The 20,254-nt window shown below is 26.2% G+C and overlaps 1 protein-coding gene across 1 annotated transcript; it reads left to right on the top strand.

Moving 5' to 3' along the window:
* Positions 1 to 12,874: 12,874 nt before the first annotated feature.
* LOC135927191 (uncharacterized) lies at positions 12,875 to 13,441 on the top strand. Its single transcript, XM_065463147.1, has one exon. It carries the CDS (start codon positions 12,875 to 12,877, stop codon positions 13,439 to 13,441), a length of 567 nt encoding a protein of 188 aa, XP_065319219.1.
* The last annotated feature ends 6,813 nt before the right edge of the window (positions 13,442 to 20,254 follow it).

Genomic DNA, 20,254 nt, shown 5'->3' with positions numbered 1-20,254 from the left:
CAATTGATGCTAAGAAGAAAATTTCCAGGTTAACAAGATAGCATATTAGTAATATATTCTATAATTTACCTGGGTTAGTTATGGTCTAAAATGATGCTGGAGAAAATATTTTAGATAAACTTTCTAAGCAGGCATAAGCTATAATATGATAATTTTATATAAGATTAACAAAAAATATACCAGTGCATTGTTTGGATATATAAAAGATATTGTTTTTAAATATCCCTTTACCCACACATGATGGCCTGGTGCATTAGTAATACATAGTAATATTATAACTATCATATTTTCTAAAATGTGAAGGAATCATAAGGTAATATTTATATATTAAGTATATATTGAGCAATCAGCTTGTTATATAGATCATACAAATTTTAAGCTTAAGCAAAATTTAACAAAAAGTCACGCGACAAAACATCAAAACACAAAAAATCATAGGGCACGATACCAATGTTATTAACTGATATTGGTAAAGTTACAGAGCTATCAGCTGCCATGGATATATTGATTACAACTTCTTCATCTATAAAACTTTCGTCCAAAAATTGTAAAACATGGAGATCATCCTCTCCATCTTGTTCATGATTAATCACAGAAGTCACAATCTCTTCATTTCTTCCCATCGATTCTTAAGGAAAAATATATTTAAAAAATTTGATTAACTATAATAAAATTAAAAAGAAAATATTTTAACAAAATTTTGATTAACTATGATAAAATTAAAAAGAAAATATATTAACAAAATTTTGATTAACTATGATAAAATTAAAAAGAAAATATTGACAAAATTTTGATTAACTATGATAAAATTAAAAAGAAAATTATAACAAAATTTTGATTAACTATAATAAATTAAAAAGAAATATATTAACAAAATTCAGATTAATTATAATAAAATTAAAAAGATAATATATTAACAAAATTTTGATTAACTATGATAAAATTAAAAAGAAAATATATTAACAAAATTTTGATTAACTATAATAAAATTAAAAAGAAATATATTAACAAAATTTTGATTAACTATAATAAAATTAAAAATAAAATATATTAGCAAAATAAAATATATTAAAAAAATTTTGATTAACTATGATAAAATTAAAAAGAAAATATTAACACAATATTTTGATTAACTATAAAATTAAAAAGAAATATATTAACAAAATTTTGATTAACTATAATAAAATTTAAAAGAAAATATTTTAACAAAATTTTGATTAACCAAAAACACTTTTAGCAGCTTCTCTAATAGTATTGATCATCGAGGATATCGACTCCTGACCTCCAGGATTCCAGAAATCCTCACAGCACCTCCATCTTCTTGTTCATGATTAATCACAGAAGTCACAATCTCTTCATTTCTTCCCATCGATTCTTAAGGAAAAATATATTAAAAAATTTTGATTAGCTTTAATAAAATTAAAAAGATATATTAACAAAATTTTGATTAATTATGATAAAATTAAAAAGAAAATATATTAACAAAATTTTGATTAACTATGATAAAATTAAAAAGAAAATATTAAAAATTTTTTGATTAACTATAATAAAATTAAAAAGAAATATATTAACAAAATTTTGATTAACTATGATAAAATTAAAAAGAAAATATATTAACAAAATTTTGATTAACTATAATAAAATTAAAAAGTAATATATTAACAAAATTTTGATTAACTATAATAAAATTTAAAAGAAAATATATTAACAAAATTTTGATTAACTATGATAAAATTAAAAAGAAAATATTAGCAAAATTTTGATTAACTATAATAAAATTAAAAAGAAATATATTAACAAAATTTTGATTAACTATAATAAAATTAAAAAGAAAATATATTAACAAAATTTTGATTAACTATAATAAAATTAAAAAGTAATATATTAACAAAATTTTGATTAACTATAATAAAATTTAAAAGAAATATATTAACAAAATTTTGATTAACTATAATAAAATTAAAAAGATTAACAAAATTTTGATTAACTATGATAAAATTAAAAAGAAAATATATTAACAAAATTTTGATTAACTATGATAAAATTAAAAAGAAATATATTAACAAAATTTTGCTTAACTATAATAAAATTAAAAAGAAATATATTAACAAAATTTTGATTAACTATATATTAACAAAATTTTGATTAACCAAAAACACTTTCAGCAGCTTCTCAAATAGGATTAATCATCGAGGATATCGACTCCTGACCTTCTTCCAGGATCTCAGAAATCCCCACAGCACCTCCATCTTCTTGTTCATGATTAATTAAAGAAGTCACAATCTCTTCATTTCTTCCCAATGATACTTAAGGAAAAATATATTTAAAAATTTTGATTTTCATATTATTTTGAAAAATACTTCCTCTTCTTGCAGTCAAATACTTGCAAATATCTAGAAAATAATAAATTGCATCTTGTATATTAAAATCTTGCATATTAAATAATTACCATTGCATTCTGCTGTCATAGTAAATACATTATTTAATGTAAAACCTCTACCATGGCAGGTTGGAGAAGTACAAATATAATAAATTTTACATTTATAATTTTAGACTTTCGGTATGAAGTTGGTATCATTATTTATGATTACCACAATTACAGTATTGAAGTAAAGACTTTATGTAAATTTTCTAGGAAATTTTTCCAAATATTGAAGCGAAATGGTATAAGACAAAAGACAGACAAACGGATCGGACCGATACCTTTGCGATAATACATTTCGCGCTAAAATTTTCGCGGTATTGACATGTAACCATCTATAAGAGGGTGTTAAATGTTTAAATATGGAAATATATTCTTAGGAAGCCAGAATAATTATTGGATACCGCTTTTTTTATATTTGAGTGTAAATACATGTGAAAAACCTAAAAAAAAATGTTAAAAATATAGGTTTTTATGACATTTAATTAATGAGTAGGTTTAGAATCGAAAAATAATAGAAAATTTGTAAAGCACATACTGCTGGCGTTATTGATCAAAATCTCTTTATTTTTGGTTTATATATGTATATTTAGGTGTTAAGCGTTATCCTATAAAATATTTTGAAAATATTATGATTTGACCAAATGCCGAGCTCAAAACCGACCACTTACTAAATATTCGATTGACCTTGGTAGTAATATTAACTGGAAAGAGTTCATTTTTGGTTTATTTATCTATAAATACGTGTAAATCATTATCCCAAAAAATATTTCAAAAATATCGTGATTTGATAGATAACCGATTTGAAACCGGGCCAATGAATAAATATTGCATTGCTGGAGTTATCCATGGATAATTCTTCATTTTTGGTTTATAGGTGTACAAGAACGTGGTAAGCATTATCCTAAAATAAATTTTGAAAATATATGATCCGAATGCCGAGCTCAAAACCGACCACTTACTAAATATTCGATCGACCAAATTTGGTAGTAACATTAAATGGAAAAGGTTCATTTCTGGTTTATATACCTAAAAAATATTTTAAAAATATCGTGATTTGGCCGATAACCGATTTGAAACCGAAATACTGCATTGCTGGTTATCCATGGAAAATTTTTAATTTTTGGTTATACGTGTACATTAACGTATTAAGCATTATCTTAAAAAAATTTTGAAAATATTATGATTTGGCCGAATGCCGAGCACAAAACCGACCACTTAATAAATATTCGATTGACCAAATTTGGTAGTAATAATCATTGGAAAGAGTTCATTTTTCTGGGATAATGTTTTACACGTATTTATGATATATAAACCAAAAATGAACATTTTACAATTAATATTACTACCAAATTTGGTTGATCAAATATTTAATAAGTGGTCGGTTTTGAGCTTGGAATTCGGTCAAATCACAATATTTTCAAAATATTTTTTGGGATAATGCTTAACACGTTAACACGTATTAACCAAAAATGAAGAATTTCCAATGGATAACGCCAGCAATGCAGTATTTCGGTTTCAAATCGGTTATCGGTCAAATCATGATATTTTTAAAATATTTTTTGGGATAATGTTTTACACGTATTAGTTAAATAAACCAAAAATCAGCTCTTTCCAGTTATTATTTCTACCAAATTTGGTCGATCGAATATTTAGTAAGTGGTTGGTTTTGAGCTCGGCATTCGGTCAAATCATAATATTTTCAAAAAATTTTTTAGAATAATGCTTAACACGATATAAACCAAAAATAAAGAATTTTCCATGGATAACGCCATCAATGCAGTATTTAGTTATTGGCCCGGTTTCAAATCGGTTATCGGTCAAATCACGATATTTTTAGAATATGATTAGGGATAATGAAATAAACCAAAAATGAACTCTTTCTAATGATTATTACTACCAAAGTTGGTCAATCGAATATTTAGTAAGTGGTCGGTTTTCTGCTCGGCATTCGGTCAAATCATAATATTTTCAAAATTTTTTTTAGGATAATGCTTAAAACGTTAATGTACACGTATAAACCAAAAATTAAAAATTTTCCATGGATAAAGCTAGCAATGCAGTATTTCGGTTTCACATCGGTTATCGGTCAAATCACGATATTTTTAAAATATTTTTGGGGATAATGTTTTACACGTATTTATAGATATCTAAACCAAAAATGAACATTTCCCAATTAATGTTATTACCAAATTTGGTCGATCGAATATTTAGTAAGTGGTCGGTTTTGAGCTCAGCATTCGGTCAAATCATAATATTTTCAAATATTTTTTAGGATAATGCTTAACACCTAATAAAATACAGCTATAAACCAAAAATGAAGAGATTTTTATCAATAACGATAGCAGTATGTGCCTTACAAATTTTCTATTATTTTTCGATTCTAAACCTACTCATTAATTATATGTCAAAGAAACCTATATTTATAACATTTTTTTTAGGGTTTTCACATTACACCTAAATTTAAAAAAAGCGCTATCCAATAATTATTCTGGTTTCCTAAGAATATATTTTCATATTTATGCATTTAACACCCTCTTATAGATATATATTTGTTAAATTTTTTAATTGAAAAATAAAATTTAAGTTGTAATAAGCTAGTAAATATATTTTTTTTCTAATAATATTAAGTAAAAATAGAATTTTAAATTATTTGATATTTAATCTCAATTTTTTACTTTATAAAAAATTGATTTATGTACATTAAAAAAAATGTTTCTGAAAATTATTTAAAAAAAAATATTATATAATCAAATTTTGATTGATTATGATTAATTGTTATTTAGCAATGCATTTTAGCAATGCAGTTTATCAATGCAGTATTTAGTCATACATTATAATTTGTTTAATTAAAGATAGATGCAATAAAAATTAATTTACATATTTTAGAATATAAATAAAATTATGTTTGTATAAAAAATATTATGTTAGTGTAAAATATGAATATAAAGTATATAATTTAATTTTAGAAAATAAAAATATGATATTAAAATAAAATTAATAAATTCAATTAACAACGAGGCCGGTCACGCATACTACACATAGAAATATTCATATCATAATTTAGAGTTGTGGCAAAAAGGGTGAGAGATGAGGTTCCGTTTTATCATATTATTGGGGTACCCATTTAGTTGCATAATATTGTTATAATAGAATTATTTAGATTTAGACACCAGAAACCTCATTTCATTGATTGGGGGAAAGGGACTGAGAATACATTACATTTATATAAATTAGCTTGCAAACGTTACTTCAAAAAATAAACGTGTTTTTTCGTTATCTTAAAAAAATAAGTCGCGTTATCGTCATTAATTATATTTGGTAAATACGAACGTCTCACTCTTTATGCATAAAAGTAACGCGTCTCTATTAAATATTATATATAAAAAAAATTTCCCATAGATAATAAAATAAAATTTTACATAAATAATATGCTCAAAACAGCTTTCGCTATGCTAAACACTTTTAACTGGCACAGAGGATTGAAGGGGTGTATTATATTTAATTAATAAAAATTATAATTGAGGGAATTTATTAAAAATATTCAAAGAATGATATTTATTTTCAAAAAAACTTATTAGATCTCATCATTACAAGAATCTTCATTAGAACCACATGGTTTTCTATCTATCAGAATTAAATTTGAATTGACACTGATATATATTTGTATTTGTCAAAATCTTTAAACTGAAAATAAGACTTAATATTCTTAATTTTCTTTCGTATAAAAATGTTTTCATCTAGGGCCAGGACAAAGTTAAATCATCTTCCTCTGAAAAAATATGTGCTATTGACTTTAATAAAAGAATTATAATATTAGAGAGTATAAATTTACATACATTGATTGATTCAATATTAATTAGATTAACCATTTGACTATATAAAATTTAATAAATAAAGTAGTTATGAAGAACTTTGGGACTTATGTTGGTGTCAATGGTACCATAATAACAAATTTGTATTTAAATTTTTTTAGTTTGGATCGCTACTACCACATATGATTAAATATATATGTAGAAAATAGCAGATTTCGAAAGGCGTCTATGGCCTACTCGGTGAATACGTATATCAGTTACCTCTTCGGAAACTAACTTTGTGGTTGGGTGCTATAAAGCATGATATATACACTAGATCGGAAACGACCGTATGAATCCATTTGTTAATATATCATCAACTGAGAATTAGATTATTCTATATCCACTTTTTGTCAAAAATGACTTTTTTATATAAATCAAATTTACACAAAAAAATTCGAAATATATATAAAATAAGTTAGATTATGGCCAATATAAGGTTAAATATCCTATTGAAAACATTTTATTTTTGAAATTGTCCTGTAAAATTACAAAAAGTGGAGATGGAACAATTTAATTCTCAGGCGCAAGATATTGAAAATGGGTCTACTCTTATTACAATTTAAATAAATTTGGTCATTTAGCATATTACAATATGATAACTTGGCACCTCTTAACATTAGCTGAATTTTGGGTGGTTGATCTGAATTAAAAACTCTGGTTAAATTATTTATAAAATTTAGAATAATTTTTTTTTCCATATATTTAAAAAAAAATTTAAGGAACGAAATTTGCGTTACTGCTACTCAAAGAAATATTATCGCCATTAGTAACTATGTTACTTGACATCACTAATTAAAAATAATGACTATTAATAAATAAATTTTTTGAAAAAATTAGAAATACAAATTGATGGACACAACTTCTACATGACAAGATATTTACTGGAAGCAAACACCCTCATTATAAATTTTTGCCCACATTATTAAATTATTATAATGGTATTTCATACTTAAATTATCACCAACTATTAAAAAATTGTGAATATAAAAAGAAATTTTTTTAGAACATGAATTAAATATTAAAAAAACCTTCATTTACAATGAATGCATTATTATAGTATATAGTTTGGCATGAATCTGAGTTTGCTGATAGAATGTTTCCTTTTAAATTGCATTTAAAAAGATGGAAGAAAATTATCCAGAAATAAGTTTCATTTAAAAAATAATGACTTGGTATGTAGTGTTGCTAAACGACTTGATTTGAGCCGATTTTAAAACATGGTCAATTCAATATTTTTCCAGAAAATACAGGCCTAGAGATTTTGTTCATAAATGATACAAAGGTTTCGATATCTAACAGTGAAATCTCCAGGCTTAAATAATATTTTTATGGCTCAAATATTAAGTTAGTCGTTTTTAAAATCCGGCTCAAATCGAGTCATTTAACAACACTAATTGATGCAATTATGGATTTGGTCAATATTTAGTAATAGCATTGTATTATAATAGGTCTATAATAAAAGTATTAAATAATTTTTTGCAGAAATATTTCTTGTCATATTTCATCTAAAAATTTATTAGATAACCCTCCAATAAATGTATCCTATCCCTCGCCTACCTCTCTTAAATGGCTAACTCCCTATCCCCTCCATCTCCCTTTATAAAATAGGAAGCAAACTGCACTTACCCCTCCCCCTTCCCCTCCGGCTTATCTAGACACTGGATTTACAAAGATAAAAAGATAATAAAAATAAAGTTACCAAAATATCTCAAAAATGAAAAAATACCAATTGTTGAATATCCAATCCATAACATAAGAAAAAATGAATAAATATCATAGCCAAAGCAAAAATGATAAATAAGTACAAAATATTTTATAACATTTTTTACTCCAACATCTACCAATGGACATTTTTCTCCTAATAACTTTTTTACCCTAATAACTTCCTTTTAAAAAAACCTTGGTCCATAAAATTCAGACCCAAACATTAAAAACCAACGAATTCCTTTTCTTAAGACAATACATATAGAAATATTTAAATATAATTACTGCTTTTTTAGGGGCTCAATTATGTTTTCATTGTCCACCATTTTAACATAATTTAGCCTTTTATTTAGTGCTGTAAACGTTACTATAAAAATGAAACACTTTACCGTTACTCGTTACGTCTCAAAAAAGTTTCCTTTTTAAGAAAGGAAGGCGCGTTACTGACTATTCAAAAAAGTAATGGTTACGCGTTACTTAAAAAAATTAAATATTTTATACAAAAATAATATATTTTTTTTTTCTACAATATATAATAAAATAAAACTATACAAAATGAATATATAATAAGATAAGATCTTTTAAATAAAAATTTCATATATATAATTAAAATAGACATCTTTTATTAACAATTTTTCATTTATTTTTAGAACAACTCGTTAGGGGAATTTATTAAAAATATTTAAAGAATTATCTTTATTTTGAAAAAAACTTAATATATCATTTTCACAAGGATCTTCATTCATTTCCTCATCAAAAAAATTAATCTTTATCAGAAAATATTCTGGTATGTGTATTGGATAAAGGAAGATCTTGTCATATTTCGTAATTAACACTAACCATACAATATTCATCCATGAACGACTTGTCATTATCTGAAAATTTCTGTAATCAGATTTATCACAAGATGCGTCAAATTTTTTACAATTCTCCTTTATAAGACTATCTATTAATTTCACGGAGTTATAAAAAGAGTTCCAACTTGTTATAATCGGTTTAATCAGTGATCTTCCCATGTTTTCCTTAAAAATAGCTGGACAATTTGAAGATTGCCATATTATTTCACATAGAAGATGTAATATTTGAAATGGTTATAAAATGGACATTGTTACCTACCTTTTCAATGTCAATACTTGCAATGAGATTTAAAGTATGTGATGAACAGAAATGATGCTTAGTTAAGTATACAATACTATCATTAGTATTTTGATTTTCAAATAGATCAAATAATGGCAGAGGCTACAACATCCGATTCCTCTCCTTTTTCATACTCTAATAAATAAATATATTATTAATTTTTTTACTTGAAAGCTTTTATATTAGCATTGTCGGTAATGCATTGGGTCACTTTATTTTGTATCTTATATGTGGTAAAAATTGTAAAGATTTTTATGTCAGATAATCATATGTGTGTTTTTGTTTAGCCTTTTATAAGCTAAGCAGGGTGAAACTCTCTCAAGAGTGTCTGAGTGGAGCCAGTGTATCATCATCCCTAAATAAGAACTTTTTTAAAAGACAATATTATCAATCTATAAAATATATATTTTATATACCGATGATGACCAAGAATTCAGTTATACAGACAATTTTTGGGATACACAAATCCACTAATTTCTTTGTAATGGTGTCATATGCTTTGTTAATTTTTAATGCGAGTGTAAGCCTAGACATCACATTTTTAGTTGGCTGCAATTTTTTGATAATATTAATAAATGCAGTGCTTCCTACAATTGAAAATGGTTGTAAATCTTCAATTAAATTAAAAACTAATTCATCAACAGCTGATTGTGCTATTTTTATCTTTGATGTGGATGGATTTTGCATCTCAATGAATGTGAGTTGATTGGCTTCAATTATTTTTATTATTACTATTCAAATGTTCATTAATCTCTTTCATTTTTGAGGCAACAGTCAATAATTTTTTAATTAAAATATTATTAATTCCTGAATTTTATGCTAAAAAGAACTTAGCGTTTTCAATAATTGAAGATAAATCTTTTAAAAATTTAAGAATAACATTAAAAATTGATATTATGATTGCCAAATATAATTTTTCAATTTCTTATCTTTTCAGAATTATCATTTAAAAAGGAATCAGGAAAAATATATAGGTCCAGTTCTCTAAAACAATATTGCTTCATAGTTTTATTCTATATATATGTCGTATTGGGGTATGGAATCATGGGTTCCATGTCAATTCAGCGAAAATTTTATCGCGAAACACTTTTTCGCGAAACTTTAATCGCGAATGTCGTTTATCGCGAATGGATTTTATAGCGAAACTTTTATCGCGAATCCATAATAGCGAATACTATTCCGCGAATACAATATAGCGAAACAAATATCGCGAATTTTTTATAGCGAAACTTTTATCGCGAAACCTTTACTGTGAATACATTACCGCGAAACTTTTATCGCGAATCAATAATCGCGAAAATTTTATAGCGAAACTTTTATCGCGAAACATTTTAAGCGAATACATTACCGCGAAACTTTTATCGCGAATCAATAATCGCGAAAATTTTATAGCGAAACCTTTATAGCGAAACCTTTATCGCGAAACCTTTAAAGCGAATACATTACCGCGAAACTTTAATCGCGAAAATTTGAAACCCAAATCGCGAAGACAATGTAGCGACAATTATTTCGCGAAACATATATCGCGAAGATATTATAGAGAATTTAATATCGCGGTAATTGCTAATAATGACTAATTTATTTTGAATCATTTTTTTATAATTATATTATTTGAATAATATTTTTTTAATTCACATAGTTTGTAATTTTCTTATAACCTTAAAAATTTTTTACAATGATTAATTAACTTAGACTGGTTTATGAAATTTGTTATTGAAATACACTTTTTTCGCTATCCTATCCTTTCCTTCGAAGTTCTTATTTTATAATAATCGCGCACAAGGAACTCAGCTTTATCAATATATTAATCATTGAGTTTATTAGTTAAATCTTGATATTTATTGGCGAAATTGATATCTGGGTAGCATTCCTATTTATTGTCTGATGACTTAATATTTATAAATTTATCAATCAATTTTGGCCAGGGTTAGCAAGTCAGTCAAATGACCAGTCAAATGACTAGATTTTGACGGGTCAATTGAACGGGAGAATATTTGACCTGGTCAAGTGGCCATATATTCTATAAGATCTGAATATAAAAATATGTTTGAAAAAGAAAAAACGATATAAATACATGTGAAATGTGATCACAATGCTTATTGAGTTCCTAATATTAAGGAGAGCATTTTAATCATAGTGAATTTAATGAAGTATGTAATATAATAAAAGAATTAGGCATACAAGGTGGTGATCAAAATATTTCAAGCTATATCATAAATTTCAGAAATAAAAGCGGCTTGTTTAATAGAAAATCATGGGGATAGCAGTAACTTCCATAAGAAACAATCAGATTTCAAACTCAAGCAGTGGAATTAGCTTTGACCACCATGGCCATTAAGAGAAGTGACATTACTAACAATTTCTTGATCTACTTCTTCTTCAGAAAGAAATTGGTCTATTTGTGTCAATAATCTTACTAGATTTAGACAAAAAGAAAATTGATTAAAAAATATTAAAGAAAATGATGATATTCAATATAAAATAATATTTATTTGATTTTAACTATATTTGACCGGTCAAATGCACAACCGTGGTTTTGGCAGTCACTATTCATAAACAGTGTAGATGAATAAAGTCTACAACATTACTGTTTAGAATATCAATTTTGAATGGCAATTCAAAAATAAATTACATCTAAGTGAAATAAGGGATTTCCCCAATTTAAAATATTTATTAATTTTATTATTTTCAATCTTTATAGATATCTATTTATCTTTTCTGTTTATTTGAAGGGGGGGGGGAGGGGGCGTGATAAAATTTTTAGTTTAATAACTCGGCATTAATTTAAATATAATATTTTGATATGGGTTCTTATTGAATCTTAAATAATTTTAAAATATAATAAAAAAAATAGCTACACTAAAAATTAACAAATAATTAATGACATATTTGATAAATTAGAACTATTTAAAAAAAAAAGTATTGCCGAAATTTAAAAAAAAAAATTTTCCCGTCTGGCTGGTGCCATTCCTTTGGTTATAAATTATAAATATTTTCGCCATTCTTTCCTCTTTATTTCGGAGTCTTATAAAATATGTTATCAAGCAAAAATAAGGAGATCTTAACCTTTAAAAATTATTTGTTCCGCCTGGATAAAGTAGTCTCAGATACTAATTATTATAGATGTATCAATCAAGATATTTTTAAATGTCCCGTACGACTCACAAAAAAAAATGGTAAGATAAAAGATAATAATGAAATACACAATCATCCAGAAAATCCAATCGAAATGGAAACCAAGAAAATAATCAATTCAATTAAAAATGAAGCTTTGAATAATACTATGGAAACTCCAAACTTTATTGTGGCGAAACACGTATCTCAATTAAGTGATTCTATATCAATGGCACTACCATCACCGAATCTTATGAAACGTATAATTCACCGAACGCGGAGTTCAAACAGTTTTGCACCTCCGAATCCTAGCAGCCTTATTGAGCTGGTAATTCCGCATGAATATTCAATTACGGATAAATATGAGGATTTCATACTTCATGATGATGGTCCGGTAAGATTTTCTATAAATTTTTTGAACAAATATAACTAAATCCTTCATTTTTGTTGCGATAAGCTGCCCGATAAGAAACACTTTATTATAATTGCTTATTTATTTATCATGTGTGTCAGGTTCCCGACCGTGTTATCATATTTGGAACAAGAAAAAATTTGGACTTCTTAGCTTCATGCGAACATTGGTTTTCTGATGGTACATTTAAATCGTCGCCACCTTTATTTATGCAAATTTATACAATTCATGGGATTAGAATTACCTCTCATATATATATTGACCAATAGAAAGGATTATAAAACTTATAAAAGAACTATTATAGGTGACAACTTAATATCAACTCCAAAAAAAATTATGACGGATTTTGAAATGGCCAGTGTAAAAGCTTTCAATGAAGTGTTTCCCAATTCGCAACACAAATGTTGCTATTTCCATTTTGGCCAATCCTTTTGGCGAAACATTCAAAAATATCCAGAAATATCGCATAAATATAAAACAGATGTAGAATTTAATATACAACTTAGAATGATGGTTTGTTTGGCGTTTGTGCCACCCTTAAATGTAGTTGAAACATTTGAATTACTAATAAACTCCGAATTTTATTCTAATAATCAATTGTTACTTCAGCCTCTAATTGAAACTTTTGAAAAAGCTTATATTGGTAAAACGTTTGGAAGAGGCAGACTACCTGCTTTGTTTAATATTGAACTCTGGAATTGTTACCAATCAACACTGAACGGGGAAGCGAAAACCAACAACGCGGTTGATAGATTAAAATGCTATTTACGAGAACAAGCGTATTTGCGAAGTTAAGCGCCTGTATATTGGGTGGGGGGAGGGGCTTTGGCTAATAATTTATTTGATGAATTGAATTTCTCTCCACATAAAAATAACACAAAATACAAATCAATTTTTGATTATTAATTTATTAAAAACATAATTTAATTTTATAAAAAATTTAATTTTTATTTATTATAAATTGAATATAAACTTATGTATTCAGGAAATGAGTTTGGCCTTTGGAACAACATATTCTCATCATTCCATATGCAAATTAATTCCAGTGATATCAATATGTCTTTAAAATTAGAATATAATCCTTTAAGATTGCATAAGATAAGTTCTTCAATTGGCACTTCTCTGCTTTAATATTTATTAATATAAAATGGTTTTTATAACATTCCCAGTCTTTATAATATTTGAATTGGATAAAACACTCTTTTCCTTGACCAATTTTAGGCTACCCATGACATGAATTTAGTCGTAAAAAATTCTTCTTGTGGCATAGATGCTTCAGTTCCCTCCTAACAAGTTACCATCCAAACATGTGGAAATTTATATCAAGTTATCTTTATATCTATTATTTTAAAATGATTTAAAAAGTATAAAGATTTACTAATAAACTATATAATTTTTCCTAGGCTTAAAAAAACAACAAGGGTTGACAGAGTTAAAAATTGCTCAATATAATTCTGGTGAAACACCCTCTACCCCGAGAAAAAAATATCGAAATCTACATGCGAGAATAGTAACAATTGTTTCTGACTTCGAAAATCGATCAAGATTAGATTATCTTAAAGGAATCGCTATTAATATAACATTGAATGTTTAATTTTTTAAATTTTTATCTACAATAATAAAAATTTTGTTTGTTTTTATATAATAGTCTCAAAATTTTTATATTTTCATTATTTTTTTGTGACAAAAATATAGGATACTTTGGTATAAAATTTAGCTGGTTACATAAGACTCATTCATCAAGATATAGATTTTATGAGGGTATTTACAAATTCTTTTATATGTGTGTGACACATTCTTTATCTACCACATCAATCCCACGATTAATATTTCAAAAATAACTACCTTTCGTCATGCATTATAAAATTATTTTAAAATTCATATTCCTAGCCCTTGAGTCATATAGTTGTTTCCCCTTACAAATATGATCATTTTTGATGAGCAACATTATTAGAAAAGTACTATTAAAATAATACTCAAGTATTACACTAAAGGGCAAAGTTTAAAACGAGGATTACATTTTCCTTTTATTTATTAAAGCATATAAATTTATATCGGGGTGTTTTTGTCAGATTTTTTTCCCATGGTTATTTTTAACCAGTCTTTGTTCAAATCAGTGATTCTTTTAAAAATTTACACTTCAGTTATATATTTAACAAACAAACCTATTGGTTTAGACGATATGTTATGACAATGCTCTACTTTCATATTCAATAAAAAAAAAATTATTTTTTAAATAAATGATATCAACCCTCTCAAAACTTTTAACCTCCTGCCAAATATAAATAATTTTTAAAAAAATACCTTTCACCACTTTCCAATTTTTCAAATAATGATAATTATTTCATAACTAACTATCCCCCCTCTAATTTCAATGATGCTCCTCCAATGAGTTCGCAGTTCAAGTTACGATATTGACCTTGCTATAAAAATTTGGGAAAAAATTGGTTGTATTAATTTTGTTATATAGCTTTAAAATTCCTTAAGGTTATTAATTATTTAAATATTGGAATTTGGTTAAATTTTTTTAATATACTATATTTTCATTTGATTTGATAACAATGTAAATGAGCTTGGGTGGCTTCATGTCATGTCATGAATAATAAAATTAAAATACATCATTTTTTTTGGTTATATTTTTTAAAAATTATTTTCTAAATTTTTTTTATTAATAGCTCAACCTATTCGCGGCTTGATGAAAATAATTAGCTATCCTAATTGATTTTACCATAACCAATCCATCTCATTTTGATATAACATTTTCCAAAGTTGCCGCAAGTTATGTCATCTGTCGGAAAAGTTTCCAAGCTTAATTTTCTTTTGTATAAAATATCGAGTTAGCCTTTTATCTTTATCCTCATATTTTGAAATAAGGAAAAAAGTTGATTTTATAAATAATGATAATTTCATTTAATTTTTTTATTATAATTGCTTTCTTTAGATTCTTTGTTCAATCTAAATTTGATAATTTTTAAAATTCTAATAACTTTTGGTTCATACTCAGGGTTGCCAGGTCAAAATTTTCAAATTGAGGGAGATGTGGGAGAAACATGAAAATTGCGGTAGAAATATAAAAATTGCTAAAAAAAAATTTTTTGCGGGCGGCCTTCGGCCGGGATTTTGAATTGATTTAATTATCCGCCTATTATTTTTTATAATTAGTTATATAAATACGTCGGTAACTATTTTTCAAAATACAATAAAATCTTGATTTATTAAATTATATTAATTTATAAAAAAAACCAACGATCTTTTTTAAATATAAAAAACGATTTTAATTTTACAATTAAAAATATATTTTAAGCGAATGTCCCTCAAAACGACCGCAATTGGAAATCTACCGTGTGTGTGTATAACATTATAGGGATAGGCGCTTAATTATCAAGTATCACGTTTAAATACATAATAAGGTACTCCAAAATAAGATATAATACAGATGCAACTACAGTTGCGTCAATTGTACTTATCTTGTAGTACAACATTCACAGAGATACTTATCATCACAATGTTGGTAGAATCTTTTTTCCATAATATTTAACGACTCTAATATAAATGAAAATTATACTTGTAGAACAAATGAGCAAGGCTATCATTAATGTTTTAAGACCTAAATCCAGGAGGTCAATTTTTGACGATTTGAAAGATGGGCATATATATGCAATTCTAACAGATGCATCTAAAGGGATTTCCCTTGATCTTCCGCTATTTCAACAAAATTAAGGTCATTTCAATAAAACTATTAAATTTTTTTCCCTCAAATAGTGAAAAATCCAAAGACATAGCTAACCATATAATATCAGATTCGAGATGATCAATAAATTGCATGTCAGCTTTCTGATCTGTTAATGCCTCAGTGAATTTGGAAAAAACAGAGTGTATTTACAGAAGCGAGTCTACACAATGTTGGTTGAGATATGTTCCTAATATCGGCCATCGATAGAATTTTAAAATTTTATAAACCTTTAAAAATTATTTCTTACAATGAATGGCAGAGGTATATTTAGGAATGATTTTACATGTAGAATGTGCAGTTGCAATCGGAAGAATCTTAACAAAGATTCACAAAATTATGCTGCAGATGTGTCCATCTTTACAGTTAAAAATTGACAATAAATTTTATGGCGCCCTTGCTAAAACATAATTATATTTTATTTGAGATTTAAATAATAGAACTAAATGTTTATCGTCGTTATTGAGATTATAATATTCCTGGCATGACATATTATACATTATTTAACCATTAGCTCGTTCTCTAATGTTGTTAAATCCGATTTCTCTCCTTTTTTCCAAGCAGTCCTCTTCAGGCTAAAAATGCGCTCGGATGAGTAGAATGAGGTAAGGAGAAGTTTTGGCGAATCATAAAAAATAGAGAGAATTAAAATCTTTTCAAATAAGACATCAATGTCTTTCGGTATTTTTAATATATTTATTAAATTACAAAAACCTTAATTGATGGTTTCTGTTCCAAGGTCATAATATTTATACAATTGTAAATAGAGTTATTAAAATCAAATTTTGATTGTAAATATTCTAAAATTGTCTGAATAAAAATATCTGCATTATTTAAATATGTATTAATTAGAGTATTATTTGAACATTTTAATATAATATTTTTAGCAATAGCGCCATAAAATTTATTTTCAATTTTTAAATAGAGAGATGAACAGAGCTGTTAGCATAATTTTGTGAATCATTTTTAATAAAGAATATTCTGATTGCAACTGAATATTAACTGCATGCAGTAGATTTCTACATGTGAAAAGAATCCCAAATATACTTCTGCCATTTCATATTAGAAATTTTTTTTCAAATTTTAGGACAGCCTTTAAAATCTTTATTTAAGAAGTATTTTTTTAAGGGTTTGTAAAATTTTAAAATTCTATCGATGGCAGGTATTAATGACAACCACCTGATAGGTATATATCGCAACAACTCACACCATTCCAAGTCAGACCACTTAACCAACTCTTTTAATTCATTAACTCTTTTAGTTGAACTAAATTCGTTAAAATATTTCATCACAATTATTTCGACATCCACAGACAGTACATTCATTGCCTTCTTCATATACAGCCAATTGGTAATAATTCATTTGTGCTGCCTCAATTCGGTAACTTTAGTTTTGGCCCAAATTTACAGAGGCATTATCAGCGCAGAAAGCTGGCATGCAAATCATTGATAACCTTGAATCAGCTATATTTACCCTTATGTGGCTAGCTACATCGTTGGATTTTTCACTATTTGAGGACTTTTTTTTAACAGTTTTATTGAAATGTTCTTATTCTTGTTGAAATTGCAAAGGATCAAGGGAAATGTTTTAATATTTCCATGATTAGATACATTTGTTAGAATTGCATATAAATGCCCATCTTTCAAATCGTCTAGAATTGACCTCTAGGATTCAGGTACCAAAACATTGTGATAGCCTTGCTCATTTTTATTGCCACAAGTAAGGTTTGCACTTATATTGGAGTCGTTAAATATCATGAGAAAAAGATTCTACCCACATTGTAATGATATATATAGAGCTCTGTGAATGTTGAACTACACAATAGGTGTATACGATTTCCGCAAATATAGTTTCATTTTGAGAATATTTTTGTATTGCAATCGATGTTGATATACTCCCCTGTACTGACTAATATTAATGAAATAATGTTGATTTATCATTGGATAAAAATAAAACAGGATAGAAAGAAATTTACAAACTAGACATGTTTTTCGAATAAATATTTAAAATTTAATTTAAAAATATAAAAATAATCAATTAATGTCTCAAAATTATTATTTACATATTAAAAACGTTTAAAATACTTTTTTTTAAAAATCGCGGGAGAAATTAAATTGCGGTAGATTTTTGCGGGAGATTTCCAATTGCCGTAGTTTTGCGGGAGAGAGATATTTGCGTGTAAACTAAAAAATTGCGGGAGTCCCGCTGATGGGGAGAGACATGGCAACCCTGTTCATACTTAAAGGTTGCTACTGTCTATTTCTCTTATTAAAATTAGTTTTTGTTTATTGACTAGAAAAACGGATTGATGGAATAGTAAGTACTAATCTGGCATTTCTATGGTATGAGCTCACCCAAAAATATTTGTTTTTTTTCGCATGTTGCCAATCGTGGCAATTTTATCTTATTTTGTCGAAAAACTATCTAATGAATTGAATAATCAATGTAATAAATTTCAATTATTGATTTAAGTTCCAGATTAAATGCTTCCAGAAATTTGGTTGGTTTTACGCTTTAATGGGAGATATAGATTTTATTTCTCTTATAGTACGATTACCTTTTTGTGTGTGAAAAAAATGACTGAAGAATTAATAAATATTAGCGCAAACCAGCTATTTTCCATTCTATCAATAATGCCAAATTAGGCAATTTTTCTTATTTTGCTAATAAACTTTTTCTTTATACTGTCTCTTAAACGAATTAAATTATAATTAATACGGAACATCGATAAAATTTTCTGAATAAATTATTTCCGTCGCTTAAATCATAGATTTGCCAAAATTTTGTTACTAATAGTTTTTTCCTTTTACGAGCTACTATACTCGTTTAAATACTCAATTGGTACAAATAAAGCAAGAAATAATGATATAATTTACAATTAGTTCGTAGAACTATTCAGCCGCCAAATTTAACGGCGCTGATATTAAAATATATAAATCTTGTTTATTCCTCTGTGATACACAAGTTGAAGCATAAGTTACTCAGAATTATCAAACTATTATGGTAATTATAGATATAAATAGCTTAAACCTTTGATTTTGAATGATACGATCAAGTTAGAATATTTAGAAAGAATTAAATAAAAATGTAAATATAAGCCTAAAAAATATCTAAAAATTTATTTTTAATTCTACATTCAAATGCTGGCTCAGAAATGAGTTTAATGAATATGATTAGGCGAAAAAATTTTTCTTCGGTCTCATTTGATTTATTAGAGGCCGAATTAATGATAAAGCAGAATTTTGACATGAATTGCGAAGAGTTAAAATTTATTTCATATATAATAAACTTTTAAATAAAATAAATTCCTTCCGATAAATATGTAGATTTGGATCTAATTTTTATATATTTTGACTTTATATTCAAATTCAAAATTTGTAAATTATAATTTGAAAAAAATTATTCTACCGGGCGATTTCAATGTCGTTATATAAAACTAAATGCATCATATTTTTTTACGACTAATAACGGCTATCGAAATAATTTTGAACCCACAATATTATGATAAAAATGATTCGGATTTTTTCAATATCTATAAAATTAATTCAAATATATGGGTTAGTGATTATCATGATTTACTCGATTCGGCACTGAGTATAAATGTTTGGGCTGAGCAAATGCATATACGTGCATCAAGGGCAGCTCTTGCCGAACCAATTCATGTATTTTGCCCATCAAAATCATTAAAAGCTTTTAACGATATCCTTTATGGCAGGGGAGTAGAGAAAGCCTCATATTTTAATCATGTGGACATCTACCATATGTCCAAATGATATATTTAATTTGAGAATCAATCACTTTGTATCTCTTATACCAAATAATTATAATAATACATTATCTATAAAACATTAATCTAACAATACTATAAAAGATTTTTC

The sequence above is a fragment of the Gordionus sp. m RMFG-2023 genome, chromosome 1 (assembly GCF_954871325.1).
Source record: "Gordionus sp. m RMFG-2023 chromosome 1, tfGorSpeb1-WG-v2, whole genome shotgun sequence".
In the NCBI taxonomy this organism is placed as follows: domain Eukaryota; kingdom Metazoa; phylum Nematomorpha; class Gordioida; order Chordodea; family Parachordodidae; genus Gordionus; species Gordionus sp. m RMFG-2023.
Note: the sequence above shows the minus strand (reverse complement) of the source record. Positions and strands in the feature narration are given on the sequence as shown.

Excerpts from the sequence above, each read along its gene's own strand:
- LOC135927191 (XM_065463147.1), top strand. The coding sequence starts at position 12,875 with ATGGGATTAGAATTACCTCTCATATATATATTGACCAATAGAAAGGAT.